Here is a 19,297-nt window from a genome sequence, read left to right as displayed (position 1 = left end):
AACCCGGCCCCAGCTAAACTGCAACAAAAAAAATAGCCGGGTGTTGTGGTGGGCGCCTGTAGTCCCAGCTACTTGGGAGGCTGAGGCAGGAGAATCGCCTAAGCCTAGGAGTTGGAGGTTGCTGTGAGCTGTGTGACGCCACAGCACTCTACCGAGGGCCATAAAGTAAAACTCTGTCTCTACAAAAAATATATATATATATAAAAAAAAATAATAAAAAAAGAAATTTTATATACCAAATTTGTACTGCTCCTGCCCTTTTCATGTTTATTTCTTTTTCCTTATCCTCTTATTTTTTATTGCTTTCTAGCTAGTAACTAAATCATCTGCCTGCACATATCATGATGATTTTCAGTTTGAAAAAAAATTGGTAGGGAAAATTTGAAATAAAATCATATTTCCACTAAACATGAAAAACTGGTAGGAAAGTTTTAGTCATTTATTTGTTGAATTAAGAGAATACCAGGAAAAAGGATGAGGAAAAACACTGGAAATTTTTTATTTAGTTGTACTTTTTTTTTTTTTTTTTTTTGAGACAGTCTTACTATGTCATCCTTGGTAGAGTGCAATGGCATCATAGCTCACAGCAACCTCAAACTCTTGGGCTTAAGCAATTCTCTTGCCTCAGTCTCCCAAGCAGCTGGGACTACAGGTGCCCACCACAACGCCTGCCTATTTTTTTGGATGCAGTTGTCATTGTTGTTTAGCAGGCCCAGGCCAGGCTCGAACCCGCCAGCCTGGGTGCATATGGCTGGTGCCCTACCCATTGAGCTACCACCCTAGTTTTAGATTTTTAAGGAAAAGTAAAATAGCACTATAAACAATTTCTATCTCTGTTATACTTTTTTTTTCTTTTTTATTTGGAGGCAGTTTCACTATGTTGCCCTCGGTAGAGTGCCATGGTGTCACAGCTCACAGCAACCTCAAGTCTTGGGCTTAAGCGATTCTCTTACCTCAGTCTCCTGAGCATCTGGGACTATAGGTGCCCGCCACAATGCCTGGCAATTTTTTGTTGCAGTCGTTATTGTTGGTTAGCTGGCCTGAGCTGGGTTTGAACCTGCCAACTTCAATGTATATGGCTGGCGCCGTAACCACTGTGCTATGCCCTATACTTAAATTTTTATTTAAGCCTATACTTAAATTTTTATTGAAAACAATTTCAGTATTAATCTTGCTAGTAAATTGGCATCAAATTTTGAGAACACAATCCTATTTGGGCTAATAATTTCTAATTTTATAAAATTATAACAGTGTTTACATTGTTACAAATTATTATTTTTGACTCCTTTTCTAAATCTTATTTTTTTCCCTTAGCCGAAGTACATTCACAACTTACTAAAAGCAGTTGAAATTAGAAAAAAGGAACAGGAAAAAAGAATGGAAAAGAAAATACAGAGAGAACGAGAAATGGAAAAGGGAGAATTTGATGATAAAGAGGCATTTGTGACATCGGCTTATAAGAAAAAACTGCAAGAGAGAGCTGAAGAGGAAGAAAGAGAAAAGAAGGTTGCTGCACTAGAAGGTAAAAATGGAAGCGGGGAAGGTGGAAGCAAACAGCAGAACAATTTCTATACTGTGGTTAGCTGTTTGCTCTGTCACTAAATTTTTGGATTATAATGTTGTAATCATACTTTCTGTATAAGAATTTAAGATATAAGGCTGGGCACAGTGGCTCAAACCCATAATCCCAGTATTTTAGAAGGCTAAGGTGGGAGGATCATTTGAGAATAGGTGTTCAAGACCAGCCTGGGCAACATAGTGAGATCCCCATCTCTACAAAAAAAAAATTTTTAATTAACCAGGTATGGTGGCGTAAGCTAATAGTCCTAGGTTCAACTTATCTTACTACCTTAGCATCCTAGGAGTTCAAGGTTGTAGTAGGCTATGATTGAGCCACTGCACTCCTGTCTGGGTGACAAGGTAAGACTTTGTCTCTTAAAAAATGGAAACAAAGGCTCGGGGCCTGTAGCTCAGTGGCTAGGGCGCTAGCCATAGTTGCTAAAGCTGGCAGGTTTGAACCCAGACCAGGCCTGCCAAACAACATTGACAATTACAACGAAAAAATAGCTGGGTGTTGTGGTAGGCACCTGTAGTCCCAACTACTTGGGAGGCTGAGGCAAAAGAATCGCTCAAGCCCTAAAGTTTGAGGAAGCTATGAGCTGTGATGCCATAGCACTTTACCGAGGGCAACTACTGAGACTATCTCAAAAAAAAAAAAAAACCTGGAAACAAGATAATATGGTATTAAATAGTAGTATAAAACAGGAAATTTTAACTGAAACCACAGTTGAACTCTTCTTCAGTAACTTATTTCTAGTAAACTTTGAGTTCTCATTTTGCTTAACTGAAATCTTTACTAGTTATTGCCTTAGAACATGGCATAAAAACATAAAAACATTCATTACAAGGTATAATAATCCTGGTACAGTGGTGTAGCTCTAGTCCCATATACTTGGAAGACTGAGATAGGAGTTACCATTTGAGCCTAGGAGTTGGAGGCTGTAGTAAGCTATGATTGAACCACTGAAGACCTTGTCTCTGAAAAAATTTTTTTAAAGTTATAGCATCAATACACTTGTCAGAAACAGTATGCATACGACTTAAAACCTAGGTTATATTCTGGAATCAGAAAGTCTAGAGTAACACCACTTCTTACGGAGCGTTAAGTAGGCAATTATAAAAAAGAACAACTTAATTAAAGAAAGAATAAAGGTGTGCAGAGGTTTAAGAATGTCTTAGTGCCTTACTTTAGTGTTCTATTCATGATCATTCCTTAAGATGTAAATAGAATATGTACTTACAAATAATTTTTTTTTTTTTTTTTTGAGACATCGTCTCACTATATTGCCCTTGGTAGAGTGCCATGGCATTATAACTCACAGCAACCTCAAATTCGATTTTCTTGCCTCACAGGCACCGAGTCATCCTTACAAATAATTTAATTGGCAAGTGTTCATGAATATATATATATATATATATATTTTTTTTTTTTTTTTTTAAGAGACAGTCTCATCTTGTTGCCCTTAGTAGAGTGCTGTGGCATTACAACTCACAGCAATCTCCAGCTCTTGGGGTTAGGTGATTCTCTTGCCTCAGCCTCTGAAGTAGCTGGGACTGCAGGTATCCACCACAACGCCTGGCTGTTTTTTTTGTTGTTGTTGCAGTTTGACCGAGGCCCGGTTTGAACCTGCCACCCTCCGAATATGGGGCTGGCGCCCTACTCACTGAGCCACAGGCGTCACCCTGTTCATGAATTTTTAAGTTGAAGAAAATCAAATATATAGATTCTAAACATGTTGTACTATGTGTTCAGATAGAGTACCATTCAGCAAACTTTCTGTGAAGGACTAGATAGTGAGTATTAGGCTCTTGTGCATACCATTTCTATTGTAACTACTCACCTATACCTCTGCAGTCCAAAAGTAGCTGTGACAGTACATGAATAAGTAGGGCTACATTCCAGTAAAAATTGATTTAAGAAAAACTAATTTGGCCTGCTGGGTATAGCTTGCTAACTCCTAATTTGGAGAATAGTTTATACACTGTATATGTTTGTGTACTCTATACCTGTAAAACACATGCATTGGCTGTACTAAATATGTTCTACTCAACTTGCTTTCCCTCACAGCACGTTTGGATGTAACAAAGCAGAAAGATCTCAGTGGATTTTATAGGCACTTGTTAAATCAGGCAGTTGGTGAAGAGGAGGTACCTAAGTGCAGTTTTCGTGAAGCCAGGTAAGAGGTGCCATATGGAATGTTTAAAAGAAAGTTACTGTTAATAATCTGTGGTTGCAGGGTCATTTTAACCCTCAGAAAGATGGAGGATATGCTATATGTTGCATTGTCAGCCAACCTGACCTAAGTGAATTAAATGGCTAGGAATTTGCAGTTTCTTAATTTACAACCTAAAATTTTAGTTCAAGGATCGTTTCTGTTCTGTAGTTCACAAAAATCGCTACAGTTTGCATCAGGCCATTCCTAGTGATTCAGTATAATGTTACCATAAATATTAGTGTACTTTATGGGTCTTATGAATGACCTATGAGGAGAAACAAAATCAAATGGTGTGTTTCTATCTTTGTTTTTTTTGTTGTTGTTCTTTTGGTTGTTTTTTTTTTTGAGACAGGGTCTCAGTTTGTTGCCCTCGGTAGAGTGCTGTGGCATCATAGTTCATAGCAACCTCCAGCTCTTGGGCTTAGGTGATTCTCTTGCCTCAGCTTCCTGAGTAGCTGGGATTACAGGTGCCTGCCACAACACACCAGCTATTTTGTTGTTGTTGTTGCAGTTTGGCTGGGGCCGGGTTTGAACCTGCCACCCTCAGTATATGGGGCCGACGCTCTACTCACTGAGCCACAGGGGCGCCGCCTTCTTTGTTTTTTAAACTAAAAGTATAGGTAACTCCCATGGCCCTGGTTCCTTAAAATGATTGTTGCCAGAATTAAGAAGAAATTTGAAAGGATCATGTGTCCACAACATAAATCTTACATGCATGTTCAGTTAGTGTATAAAAAGAAAAGTGGGTTTATTTTTATAATAATACCCAGCCTTCATAAAATGTAAGATTCACATATTGGACTAGAATCGCATAGTCCAGCATATAGCCACTAGTCGCAAGTAGCTATTTAAATTAACCAAAAGTAAATAAAATCTAAAATTTTAGTTACAGTGGCCATATTTTAAGTACTCAGTTGCCACATTTAGCTAGTGGCTTCCATATTATACAGTTCAGATATGAACATTACCATTTCTGTAGGCATTTCTATTAGACAGCACTAGTTTAGAAAGTAAAGGATCAGGCCAGGTGCGGTAGCTGATGCCTGTAATCCTAGCACTCTGAGGGGCCGAGGCGGGTGGATTGCTTGACCCCCGTCTCTACTAAAAATAGAAAAACTGAGGCATAGAGGATTGCTTGAGCCCTAGAGCTGGAGATTGCTGTGAGATATGACGCCATGGCCCTCTACCCAGGGCAGCAGCCTGAAACTTTGTCTCAAAAAAGAAAACAGAAAGTAAAGGATTAGAGGGTTTTTGAATAAAATTATAAGGTATTATAGGAATAATAAGGTGATCATGACATCAGTATATAATGAGGTAAAGGGAGAGTTTGTGCTAAATCTGTATCTAAGCCAACTTTTATTTTTTAATCAGAAATTTTTTTTTTGCATTATCTCTATTTATTTATTTATTTATTTTATTTTTTTTGTAGAGACAGAGTCTCACTTTACTGCCCTCAGTAGAATGCCATGATCACTTTATTTTTTTTTTTTTTTTTTTTTTTTGTAGAGACAGAGTCTCACTTTATGGCCCTTGGTAGAGTGCCGTGGCCTCATACAGCTCACAGCAACCTCCGACTCCTGGGCTTAAGCGATTCTCTTGCCTCAGCCTCCCAAGTAGCTGGGACTACAGGCGCCCGCCACAACACCCAGCTATTTTTTGGTTGCAGTTTGGCCGGGGCTGGGTTTGAACCCGCCACCCTCGGTATATGGGGCCGGCGCCTTACCGACTGAGCCACAGGCGCCACCCCACTTTATTTTTTTTTAATCCTTCAATCTTTCAATTGAATTTATTTTTTTTTTATTATTTTTTATTAAATCATAACTTTGTACATTGATGCATTTATGGGGTTCAAGATACTGCTTCAGTATACAATGTGAAATGTTTACATTGAACTAAGTAACATATCCATCACAATTATACTCATTTTTAATAGTTTTGAGATGTACCATTGCATCATGCACATTAGGTGAGGTCCCCCCAGAAATATTCTTATAAGAAGATCTTAGTTTATGTTGCTGGGGAAAGGGGAGCGGTGGGAGAATATAATTAAGGATAAGGAGAAAGAATTAAGTTTATGCCCCACTCCTCCCCACGCTGCTAGGTTTTGATTACAAAATTGATGAGAAGTATGAGCCTAAGAAAGTACATTTGAAGATTCATCTTTTGAATGGAAATTATAACACATTATGTTTTTCTATTAGAATTTCATCTGGAATATTTATGAGGCCAGCCATGAAATACCATAATGTCATATTCTTAGTTGTACTGAGTCTAATAATAATCAAGTTCCTAACCATCATTGGGTCCTTTAGCCAAGATGGTTTTGTCAGCATTTCCTAGAGAAACAAAGTTGTTGCACTACTAGTGTGATTAGTGATTAGTAAGAATAAATGTGTAATAGCCACACTTTCCACCTTAAAAAATGTAGATGATACAGGTAATTTTAATGTTCATTTTAATAACTATGCAGATACAAAATGGAAATACCCATTTTGTTGTAATAGGTGCCAAGGGGGAATATTAGGATGGTAGTACATTTTTAATCATGAGAGAGATGAATACTTAGAATTAGATTTGCCACTATTTTGCTATGAAAAACATATCTTTATGTATTTCTAGGACTATTTTTACAATTTTTTTAAAAGAAAGGAAGAAAATCCAATAGTCACAATTTGAACTTCATGTTATAAAAACAGAACATGGATCGAAAACATATCTTTTCAGGCTTAGCAAAATGGGAAGATGTTGTACAGACCCCTGTCTGAAGGTTCTCGTAGTCTAATAGAGAAGGACTAATATTCTCTAATGCACTTCTATAAATACTGAGAAGGGTCCGAATGCTTTGAAAATGCTAGTTTGCATAGAAGGTAGTACCTTTTTGCATTTAGATAATTAGACAATGCATATAATAATTATAGTTGTGTTAATTAAATATTGAGAAAAATTATGTGAACACTTCGTTTGTTTGCTATAGTTGATAATGTGGCATTTTGTGTTTTCTTTTTAAATAAAGGTCTGGGATAAAGGAAGAGAAATCAAGGGGTTACTCTGATGAAGTAAATTCAAAGAACATAATACCACAGGAGAAGTGCATTCTGGAAACTGGTATGAAAGTGGAGGAAAACCCAGATGCCGACAGTGACTTTGATGCTAAGAGCAGTGAGGATGATGAAATGGAAGAAAGGAAACGGAACTGCTGGCGGGAAAACATCACAGAGACCTCAAAGGATGATTCCAAGCATCACAGGACTCAGACACACTCACGGTCATCTAGTGAAGAAAGAGGACATGGTGCCAAACACCACACAAAAGATTCTAAGTCAAGAGGACTTGAGAAAAGGCAAGATCAGCACCAAGAGAGGCAGTCCAGAGACCAAGAGAACCATTACACTGACCGTGATTACCGGAAAGAGAAGGATTCTCATAGGCACAGAGAGGCCAGTCATAGAGATTCCCACTGGAAGAGGCGTGAACAAGAAGATAAACTGAGGGCAAGGGACCAAAGAGAAAGAAGTGACAGAGAATGGAAAAGAGATAAAGACAGGGAAAAATACTCCCCAAGAGAGCAAGAAAGACATAGACAGCGAAATGCTCATGACCGACACAGTGAGAAAGGAGAGAAGGAAGAGAAAAGCAGAGAAAAGGAAGAATATGTGAAAGTAAGGAGGGAAAGATATGAAAATAATGATAAATACAGAGATAGAGAAAAACAAGAAGTAAATGTTCAATCTTCAGAAAAAAACCAAGCCAGAAAGGAAAGCAGCCCCAATTCTAGAGCAAAGGATAAGTATCATGACCAAGAAAGAGCCAACAAAATGAGAAACATGGAAAATGACAAAGAAGGAAACCAAGAGAAACCCTCTAGTTGTGAAACATCCCCAGGAGCAAAACATAGACTCACAGAGGAAAGGCAAGAGAAGGACAAAGGACGGGAGAGAACCCCTGAAGTGGTGAGCAAGTTTGCAAAGCGAAACAATGAAGAAACGGTAATGTCAGCTAGAGACAGGTACTTGGCCAGGCAAATGGCACGGGTTAATGCAAAGACCTATATTGAAAAAGAAGATGATTGAGGGCTGCCCCATTTGAAAGATCTCTGGAAGCACAGAAAACTGTTAACTCCTGGAACTAGCTGTGTGAAAGAATAAAGGGAGTGTAACAACAGTGGACAGGAGGATATTTTTAAATATATTTCTGAAATCAGAAATTTTTTATTTTGAATGTTCGGCTGAATTTATATGTAATATTTACTTATCAGTGCTACATTCTTAGTTGTATTCAAGAACCATGAGTGTGCTAAATCCCTGTAGGTACTTAACTGAGGAAAATTGGCTCCACTACAACCATTTAAAAATAATTTAAACAATTCTTCTAATAATGTTGATTTTATTACAGGGAGCTGTTTTGTAAATATTGTATTTCAGATAAAAATATGTATATTTGGACAATAAAGTAGAGAACATTAGAGGTTTATGTTCTGAAATTTATATTAAAGTATAACATGTGGTCATATATATTGTCTAAACTTTTATCCTGCAGCATAGTGGCTTAAGTCAAAATAAAAATAGTGATGTGCTTACACATTTAATTCATGCTTTTATTTTTTATTTATTTTTTTTTCATGCTTTTAAAAGTAATTTAACTCGTCATAGTTTGTCTTTGCTTTTAGTAAAAGTCTGAAGCCTTGGCAAGTTAGTAAATTAACTGTGTATGAAATTCACTTTAGCTAAAGTTGAAAAGATGGAAACATTTAGCCTAAATTAAATTAGTTAAGGCTCCAGGTACCCTATTTCTGAATGTATCTTGTTTACCTACTCTGAAAATCTGGAACAGTTTATTCCAAGTTCCATTTGTATGTCAAAACTAGTATTTCTTTACTAAGTCTTTGAAACTTGCCATTTGAAATTATATACTGTAAATTATTTATGGGGAAAGAATGAATGCTGTGGAGAAAATAGTTCTTTTAATGGGTCTTCCCATTAAGAAAATGCTGTTTACAGCTCTCATGATATTTTATAAACAGCTTCCACATTTATTTTTAGATAAAAGGTAAACTTAGTTTATTAAGAACGTTGTCTTTTTAGGGGAGGGGAGGGACTGGGCCAGGGCTGGTTGTCTCCATTACCTCTGGCCCACCAGTGCCTGAGCGCTATGCTATCCTGAGGAGTTTTGGGCACCAGAAAGAGCAAAGGGGTCCAGAGGAGGAGGCCACACCTATCAGCAAAAAGTTGGGGTTGGTGGAGGAAAATACTGACTTCTAGATGAAAAACAACTGTATTAAGAGTCAGGTGTAGCATTTATAAATCATTTTACCTTTAAAAGGAAAAGTAACGAGTTACTGGCCAGATACGATTGACACATTAAATACCAGCTACATCCTAATACTTTAAAGTTCATTCAGGGACAAACTCTAAAACAGGCGTCCTCAAACTGCAGGCCACATGAGGCGATGTGATTGTATTTGTTCCCGATTTGTTTTTTTACTTCAAAATAAGATATGTGCAGTGTGCATAGGAATTTGTTCAGAGTTTTTTTTTGTTGTTGTTAAACTATAGTCCGGCCCTCCAACAGTCTGAGGGACAGTGAATTGGGCCCCTGTTTAAAAAGTTTGAGGACTGCTCTAAAAAGCCAATGACTTAGTGTACACAGGGGGAGCATTATAAAGTAAGTATCGAAAGGGAGAGATCACGGAAGACGCATGAGTGACAGACAAAAAATCTTCAACCTCAGTAGAGTGTGGTTCCTTTGTTAGGATTGTTTTATAACTAGGAAGATTGATAATTTGTGGCGTGTAAGGTAGAAAGGAGAGACCAATATCAGATCTGATAAACTATTGATTTCTCTCTCAATAGTTTAGGGACTTAAAGCAGCTTGGATACCTTAGGAAAAGCTGTGGATTATTAACCTCTTTAGTTTGACATAGATGAGTCAGAAACTGCAAAGTAAGTGTTTTCTTGTATTTCCTCCAGATACACAAATATTGATGTTTGCCTCTCTCATTCACCCTTTTCTGGTATTAGCACCTTGATTTTTCCCTTGGGAAAACCCCCCTTTACTACTCTTAGTCTAGGGGTTTAAATGGAACAGACTAGTTTTCCAGGAAGGGTAAGTGAATCAAACCAGGCCAATTCTGGGATAGTTGTCAGAAAGTACAGAAAGATCTTTTCCACTAACTGGAGTTGCTGGCTATTAACGTGAGCTAAGTCTGGAATTGCATTGGAGAGTCTCTGGCTGCTTGTCAGAATAATGCCCATACAAAAGCAAAAATGAGAGGAACAGAAAAACTACAAGAACTGATTGCTTTGAATTTGGCTCAACTCTAGTAGCTTTTTTTTTTTCCAGCACAAAAATTTTATTTGGTTCCCTTCCCACCAATTTATAAAGATCTGAAATTTTGCTTAATCCACAGTATTTTTTTATCATCGCTTTTTTTAAAAAGATACTTAAACCAATACTATATCTCCTAGGCTAGTTTAACTTGGATTTCTTCCACTGCAACCAAAAGAGCCCAATTGGAAACAAAATTCCACTTACGATAGCTATATAAAAGCTATGTGCAGTGAAATGAGCACACTAGAACCACAACCCAGCAACTTGGAATCTGACAGTCTCAAAATAAAAAGTAATTTATATTAAAATCTATGTGGCTGTTCGGCACCTGTAGCTCAGTGGTTAGGGCACCGGCCACGTACATGAGAGCTGATGGGTTCAAATCAGGCCTGAGCCTGCTAAAAAAAAAAAGTAGCTAGGTGCTGTGGGCACCTGTAGTCCCAGCTACAAGGGAGACTGAGGCAAGAGAATCGCTTGAGCCAAGAGTTTGAGGTTGCTGTGAGCTGTGGTGCCACAACCTCTACCGCAACATAGTGAAACTCTTTGTCTCAAAAAAAAAATTCATATGGGCAAAATTATATTGTATAGGAATAATGGGTAGATGGTAAAACTAAAGAAAAACTAGGCAATGATTATTAGAAAAAGTCAAGTTAGCATTAGGGCTGACGGTGGTGGCTCACACTGTAATCCTAGTACTTAGGGAGCTCAAGGCAGGATGATCACTTGAAGTCAGATGTTCAAGACCAGCCTTTGCGACATAGCAATACCCTATCTACAAAAAATAGAAAAGTGAGCTAGGCATGATGGCGCATTCCTTTAGTCCCAGCTACTAAGGAGGCTGAGGCAGGTGGATAGCTTGACCCAGGAGTTAGATGTTACAGTGAACCTACTGTTATCCACTGTGCTCTATCCCTGGCAACAGTGAGAGACTTCTCTCAAGAAGTTTATGGTTGTTAAACCTTTTACATATTTACATGGATGGAGCTGGAACATAACTCTTCTTAGCAAAGTATCTCAAGAATGGAAGAAAAGGTATCCAATGTACTCAGCCCTACTATGAAACCAGTTTATTGCTTTCTTATGAAAGCTATAACCCAATTATAGCCCAAGAAGGGTAAAGCGGAGAGGGAAGGGACGGGAGGGAGGAGGATGAGTGAAGAGAGAGTAATTGGTGGTACCACACCTACTGTGCATCTTACAAGGGTACATGTGAAATTTACTAGGTGTAGAATATAAATGTCTTAACACAATAACTAAGAAAATGCCGTGAAGGCTATGTTAACCAGTTTGATGAAAACATTTCAAATTGTATGTAAAACCAGCACATTGTACCCCATGATTGCATTAATGTACACAGCTATGATTTAATTAAAAAACAAAAAAAAGAATTATGCAGCCATAAAAGAGTTTATGGGAGGGCAGCGCCTGTGGCTCAGTGGGTAGGGCACTGGCCCATATACTGAGGGTGGTGGGTTCAAACCCAGCCCTGGCCAAACTGCAACCAAAAAATAGCCAGGCTTTGTGGCAGGCACCTACAGTCCCAGCTACTTGGGAGGCTGAAGCAAGAGAATCGCCTAAGCCCAGGAGTTGGGAGGTTACTGTGAGCTGTGACACCACAGCACTCTACTGAGGGCGATAAAGTGAGACTCTGTCTCTAAAAAAGAAAAGTTTATGGGAGAGAGGTGTACACAGGACTTCTAAATGCTGACAATATTTCTTTTTTTTTTTTTTTTTCAGACAGAGTCTTACTATGTCGTCCTTGGTAGAGTGCTGGGGTGTCACAGCTCATCACAGTAACCTCAAACTCATGGGCTTAAGCAATTCTCTTGCCTCAGTCTCCCCAGTAGCTGGGACTACAGGTGCTTACCACAACACCCGGCTATTTTTTTTGTTGCAGTTGTTTAGCAGGCCTGGGCCGGGTTTGAACCCGCCAGCCTCAGTGTATGTGGCTGGTGCCCTAACCACTGTGCTACAGGTGCTGAGCCAATATTTCATTTCTTATTCTGAATGGTGGTGACTTGTTTGTTCTTTGAAGTATAAATACGTTTTATGTATTATTTTGTGTGTACATTTAACAGATGTTTTTGAAATCTTGAAAGTTATAATACTGAGTTGGAGAAACTAAGGCTCAGTCTGGTCATTAGTAATTTCTATAGGAAGTATCCATATAGACTGATGATTAGTCAAATGGTTTCTGCATGGAGCAGTATTTCCTTGATAATGTATTATTGGGACCAGTATGGGATTTATTAAATTTGTTGCTAGGTGTTATTTATTATTTTAAATATATGAGGTCCAAAATAGCATATTAAATACTTAAAGAAATTTTATGAATTAGTAAGCATCTCTGACTCAATTTTCAGTAAGATATGAATGATTCAAAAATCTTAGTTTTCCTCCCATTCCCTTTGTTCACGCTTACTCTAGTCCTGCCAGATACACAGCGCTGTGCCACACTAACCATGCCTTCCCATGTACTGGATGCTTTGCTTTGTATCTGCCAATTTTGTTAAATTTCAGATTAATATGAGAGTCCAAACAATTAGATTAATGTTTGCATTTATTAGATAAAGTCCCTGTTGTGGTTGCATCCCCCACCCTGGAGGTGTGGCATATACCCTTACATTGTGCCCATCAGGTGTGGGAGCACACCAATTTGAATTTGAGTTTTTCTCTAGTGTGGCACATATTAGTCTATTAGCTTCATACTAGTATTGAGTACATTGGGTACGTGCTCTTCCATTCTTGTGATACTTTACTAAGAAGAATGTGTTTCAGCTCCCTCCAGGTTAATACAAAAGACGTAAAGATGTAAAGTCTCCATCTTTTTTTTTTTTTGTAGAGACAGAGTCTCACTGTACCACCCTTGGGTAGAGTGCCATCACGTCACACAGCTCACAGCAACCTCTAACTCTTGTGCTTATGCGATTCTCCTGCCTCAGCCTCCCGAGCAGCTGGGACTACAGGCGCCCGCCACAACGCCTGGCTATTTTTTTGTTGCAGTTTGGCTGGGGCTGGGTTTGAACCCGCCACCCTCGGCATATGTGGCCGGCGCCCTACTCACTGAGCCACAGGTGCCACCCAAGTCTCCATCTTTTTATGGCTGAATAAAAATTTGTGTACATGGTACACAAATACCATAGTTTCTTAATCCATTCATGGAGTGATAGGAACTTAGGTTGTTTTCACATCTTGGCTATTGTAATTGAGCTGTGATAAATAATCTAGTCCAATGTCCACATGGTAAAATGATATTTTTTCTTCTGGATAGATAGATGCCTAGTAATGGGATTGCAGGATCAAATGGAAGGTCCGTTTTGAGTTAAGGATTCTCCATACTTCTTTCCAAAGAGGGTGGATTAAGTTTGTAGTCCCATCAACAGTTTAACTATTTTTAAAACTGAATCTCTCTTAATAACCCTCTTTTGTTTCAATCCCTCTCTTTCCTTTGCGCTCTGTACTTAATAACATTATAGTATGATGATGGTATGTCACTTGTTTGAAGACAAAAGATCCATCCACTCTTACTCAACTTTGTATGCCCAATGGCTACTACAGTGCCAGCATGAGCAAAGGGTTAAAATAAAGTTTTATTCACTATAATCCTAGCACTCTGAGAGGCTGAGGTGGGAGGATTGCTTGAGTTTAGGAGTCTGAGACCAGTCTAAGCAAGAGCGAGACTCCATCTCTACTAAAAACAAAAAAAAGTGTTTTTGAGTAGCTGTAGTCTGAGCTCCTCATGAGGCTGAGGCAAGAAAATTGCTAGAGCCCAAGAGTGAGGTTGCTGTGAGCTATGATGACACCAAGGGGCCTCTAGCCTGGGCAACAGAGTGAGACTGTTCAAAAAAAAAAAATGTTTTTTTTCATTGTTTTTACTTCATTTATCCTAATAACTCTTAAGTATTTCTTAAAATCAGAATTTTTAAACTGGAATGACTTTAGAAATTGTCTAATGGCTGCAGTTTAAAATGTTTGTGAGGCACTGTGATGTCATGTTTTAAGAGTTGAGAATTGAGAAATCTGAGGTTCTCTACTTACTGGCTGCGTGACCTTGGACATACTGTTTAACTTCTCTGAGTTTTAGTTGCCCTGTCTATAATATGGAGATTATAAAAGTACGTGTTTCATAAAATTGGGCATACAAAGGGTGTGTAAGATTGGATGGGTACATGTAACGATGTGTCTGACATTGGTAAGCATGTAGTAAATGTTGGTAATTATTGTGGTTATCTTGTTATTACCCATGAGGAAATGGGCCAGTAAAGTTGACTGACTTACCCAAGGTTACTTGGTTTGCTAGTGGCTGAGAAAGGAGTTGAACCCTTGTCTTCTCAATCCTATTTGGTTGCTCTTTCCACAAGTGTGCAAAGTTTTTTGTTTTGGGCAATATGAATAACATAAGTCAATTTATGATGGAAGGAGGCTAGGCCAGACTAGTGACATGGGATTGGATATATATTCATGTATTCAAGAAACTGCGGGCTATGTGCCAGATGTTGTGCTACATTCTTATTATCTTAGGAAGATGTCTTAGTCCTTGGACAAGACTGGATAATTTACAAAGGGCAGTAATTTATTTCATCCTAGTAGAAGAAATAAAGCTTAAGTTCACCTTTCTTTAGAAATTTCCAGAACGTGGAAATTCAGGTTTGTCTCTGCCTCTATTGACATTATTTGAACTTTAAAATATTGTTCTATTATTAAAATTTAGAGACAGTTAAGCAATGAGAAAAAAAAAGACTTAAATATTTTTTTTGGTTTGTTTTTTTAGACAGAGTTGCAGTTTGTCGCCCTCGGTAGAGTGCCGTGGTGTCACAGCTCACAGCAACCTCAAACTCTTGGGCTTTAAGCAATTCTCTTGCCTCAGCCTCCCAAGTAGCCTGGGACTACAGGCACCCACCGCAATGCCAGGCTATTTTTTGGTTGTAGTTGTCGTCGTTGTTTGGCAGACTCAGGCTGGATACGAACCCAGAAGCTCTGGTGTATGTGGCTGGCGCCCTAGCCGCTGAGCTACAGGCACTGAGCCAAGACTTAAAGCTTTGAAATATTCTTCCCATGGAACAACAAATTTTAGTTAATATCTGACTCCTCTCTATATTGAAAAAATTCAGAAACCAGAGCATTTCAAGTAGACCAAAAAAGCTTTCTATAGTATGGGGATATCCTTTTTTTCTTATTTGTCCCTTTACCCCATATTTGAATATATAAATTTCATTATTTAATGTGCTTCTCAAGCAAGCATTTTCTAAGTTCATCTTCCTAGTTGAGAGCCTTTCACATAACTCTGCATTTTAAAAGATATGTGTAAACTCCATGATTATTTTTAAAATACATTACTTCCCCGTAGCATGGAACTGTTTTACTTTTTTTACATTATTTATGAGAATGACAGGCTGTGGCTCAGTCTGAGGGACCGACTGCTTCTCTTTGTTATCCTCCCTTATTTAAAAAAAAAAAAAGACATTAAAAAATGGGGATGGGATGAGAAATGCCTTACTGTTATGTTTAAAGAAGACAACCATCCCAGACAATTCTGTTACCTTAAGCACCAGGTGTTGATTTATGAGTAAAGAGACATGCTCGTACCATTGGGTAGCAAAGCATTATCTTAACGTGTAAGAACAGCACAGGTCAGTCCTATTTGTCAGAAAGATAATAATTATAATTCCAGAATAATAACTTCCCTTTTAAGGGAAGGAGGTGACTTAATGGAAATTCGTATTTACACTTAAATTTTGAGATTGGTAGCACCAAATTAACAAGCTTAGTGAAAAGATGGCAAGGACATGACATCTCTCAGAATAACTTCCTGCCTTATTTTATGATTGCATTATTTGATTTTGAAGTGACTGTATTGACTCTGGGTTTGTCAGTCTTTGCATCCATCTCCAGGTGGGGCAGCCAGTGCAGTGAATTTAGATCGCAGATTACATGCATTTCAACCAACAAACGGAATGAGTTTTCAATGGTTTGTAAGATTACAGTTGGGAGGCTCCGTGCCCGTAGCTCAGTGGCTAAGGTGCTGGCCACATACATCAGAGCTGGCGGGTTCGAACATAGCCCGGGCCAGATAAAGACAACAATGACAATTACAACAAAAATAAAATAGGCAGGCATTGTGGGGGGCACCTGTAGTCCCAGCTACTTGGGAGGCTGAGGCAAGAGAATCGCTTGAGCCCAAGAGTTTGAGGTTGCTGTGAGCTGTGACACCATGGCATTCTACCGAGGTCAAGCAACATAGGGTGACATAGTAAGACTCTGTCTCAAAAAAAAAAAAGATTACATTGGGAGATAAATTCTTTGGACTTCCTTACCTCTAATGGTTAGATTGCTTCTATAGCTTTGTTTGGTATCTTGACTGTTACTTTCTAATTAATTTCTGATAAAAGTAATAAGAATTCAGTGTTTTACAGTTCGGTTCGATTTTAATTTTTACTTTTATGTAAATGCTACATTAGATGTAAAAGGTCTTTGAAAGACTAATTTAAAACCTACTCTTGAGTTTTCCTTTAAAAAATCCAAAGTAGTATTGATTAATGTGGGTCAAATAATTATAAACTATGCAGAACAAACAGGGATTTTGGATTTTTTTTCAGATTAATAAAGTTTGAAAATTTTCAAAGTTCCTTTATGATTTTCTTAATACACTTGGCAAAACTCTAATTCCCTTTAAAAAGTGTTTTGTTGCTTTTTCTTTTTTTTTTTTTTTTTGAGACAGAGTCTCACTTTGTCACCCTTGGTAGAGTGCCACGGTGTCATAGTTCATAGCAACCTCACTTTTGGGCTCAAGCAATTCTCCTGTCTCACCCACCTGAGTAGCTGGGACTACAGGCACCCTCCACAATGCCCGACTATTTTTACAGCTGGGTCTCCCTCTTGCTCAAGCTGGTCTTGAACCTGTGAGCACAGGCAATCCACCCGCCTCGACCTCCCCGAGTGCTGAGATTACAGGCATGAGCGCCCACAGTGCCCAGCCCCTGAAAAAGTGCTTTAAAAAAAAAAAATAGTAGTAACTTTCGACAAGTTCTACGTATGTGTGAGGTGAAGAGAATCCATATGTGGATATTTTTACAAAGCAAGTTTTTAAAATTTGCAAAGCTATGACCACTGAATCCACTGGCACTCACGTATTTTCTCTGGAAATGGGGCAGTAGGAAGGAATGAAAGAATGAAGATAATAAAGGTAGGTCAGCAACGGACATCTTTCATTCCCCTCTTTTTCCCTCATCTTGGGAGATTTCTCAGCAGCTAACATCTATGTGTAAAGAAACTACTTTGCTAGGAAAAGCAAAGAATCAAAACTAGTAGGGTGTGGTGAGAATCAGGAAGATGGCCAAGGAAGTCCAGGGAGGAAGCTCAGTAATTGGATAAAACCATTCCTGTTATACGGACCTTTTTATAAGGCTGCTAAATTAAATTTGATTTATGTGGAATAATATGGAATATTATTTTATTTTAATTTGATTTATATTTAAATCATCACTTCTAATACAATCTCATGTTGATGTTGTACTTAAATGAAACACTGAAGTGATATGAAGCCAGATGAGTGTCCTTTTGTCACTGATGAGGCTTTTCTCCCTTCAAGATTTTGATAAGGAAATCCCACACTATGAGGTAATATTTGTCTCTGTACCTATGCATCTGTCACAAGCCACCAGAGGCCAGGTTAATTTATCCGTATTAAGAGTCTTTTGGGGAGGGCAGCACCTGTGGCTCAGTTGGTAGGGCGCCGGCCCCATGTACCAAGGGTGGCGGGTTCAAACTCGGCCCTGGCTGAACTGCAACCAAAAAATAGCTGGGCTTTGTGGCGGGCGCCTGTAGTCCCAGCTACTTGGGAGGCTGAGGCAAGAGAATCGCTTAAGCCCAGGAGTTGGAGGTTGCTGTGAGCTGTGTGATGCCATGGCACTCTACCGAGGGCCATAAAGTGAGACTCTGTCTCTACAAAAAAAAAAAAAAAGAAGTGTTTTTTGGGGAATGAAAGGTCATCCACATAGCTGATCATTTCCCAAGCAACCTTACTTAGTCTCAGTCTTCTTCTGTCACGCTGGGTAGAGTGCTATGGCATCATAGCTCACAGCGTCAAACTCCCAGGACTCAAATGGTCCTCTTGCCTCAGCCTCCCAATTAGCTGGGGCTACAGGCCTGCACCACATGCCCAGCTTTTTCCTATTTTTTAAAAAATTTTGTTGTTGTTGCAGTTTGGCTGGAGGCTGGGTTCAAACCCGCCGCCCTCGGTATATGGGGCTGGCACCTTACCCACTGAACCGCAGGTGCCACCCCCCCCCGCCTTTTTTTTGAGACAGAGTCTGTGTTGTGTCATGGTGTCACAGCTCACAGCAACCTCAAACTCTTAAACTTAAGCGATTCTCTTGTCTCAGCCTCCCAAGTAGCTGGCTCTACAGGTGCCCACCACAACGCCTGGCTATTTTTTTGTTGTAGTTGTCATTGTTGTTTGGCGAGCCTGGGCTGGATTTGAACCCGCCAGCTTCAGTGTATGTGGCTGGCACCCTTAGCCAGTGAGCTACAGGTGCTGAGCCATCTATTTTTATTTCTTATTTTTTTGAGGCAGAGTTTCACTGTGTTGCCCTCGGTAGAGTGCTGTAGCGGAACAGCTCACGGCAACCTCAAACTCTTGGGCTTAAGTGATTCTCTTGCCTCAACCTCTTGAGTAGCTGGGACTACAGATGCCCACCACAACGCCCAGCTATTTTTTTGTTGTAGTTATTGTTGCTGTTTAGTAGGACTGGGCCAGGTTCAAGCCCTCTAGCCATAGTGTATGTGGCCAGTGCCCTAACCACTGAACTATTGGCATCAAGCCAATTTTTCTATTTTTAGTAGAGACACAGTCTCACTCTTGCTCAGGCTGGTCTCGAACTCCGAATTCAAGCAATCCACCTGCCTTGGCCATCTAGAGTGCTAGTATTATAGGCATAAGTCATGGCACCCAACTACTTAGTCTCAAAAATTATCTGGAGGGTTCACAAACATGATTACCAGCAAGGTCAATTGAGGAGGAAGTCCATTTAAGGCTAACCCAGACTCCCCACAATTGATTTTGGAGTGAGGGTGACCTTAGTTTAGGTTAGGGTTCCAAAGTTATATACCCTAGGGCTAAGTGAAAATTGGATTTACCCTCTTCACAAAGCAAAGTAACCAGATCAAACTCAAGTTATTTTAAGTAGACTAAGCTT

General features: G+C 39.1%; 1 protein-coding gene across 11 annotated transcripts in view; it reads left to right on the top strand.

The window, feature by feature from the left end:
* Positions 1 to 7,940, top strand: part of NSRP1 (nuclear speckle splicing regulatory protein 1) — a 51,184-nt gene extending 43,244 nt beyond the window's left edge. For all 11 annotated transcript variants that reach the window (XM_053570885.1, XM_053570883.1, XM_053570882.1 and 8 more), the window contains 3 exons: positions 1,315 to 1,522; positions 3,629 to 3,737; positions 6,790 to 7,940. In XM_053570885.1, coding sequence (XP_053426860.1) covers positions 1,315 to 1,522; positions 3,629 to 3,737; positions 6,790 to 7,846 — 1,374 coding nt within the window. In that variant the 3' untranslated portion in view covers positions 7,847 to 7,940. The remainder of the gene's footprint in view (positions 1 to 1,314; positions 1,523 to 3,628; positions 3,738 to 6,789) is intronic.
* The last annotated feature ends 11,357 nt before the right edge of the window (positions 7,941 to 19,297 follow it).

Source organism: Nycticebus coucang, chromosome 18 (assembly GCF_027406575.1).
Source record: "Nycticebus coucang isolate mNycCou1 chromosome 18, mNycCou1.pri, whole genome shotgun sequence".
Classification (NCBI taxonomy): domain Eukaryota; kingdom Metazoa; phylum Chordata; class Mammalia; order Primates; family Lorisidae; genus Nycticebus; species Nycticebus coucang.
This window is presented reverse-complemented; position numbering and strand designations above follow the sequence as displayed.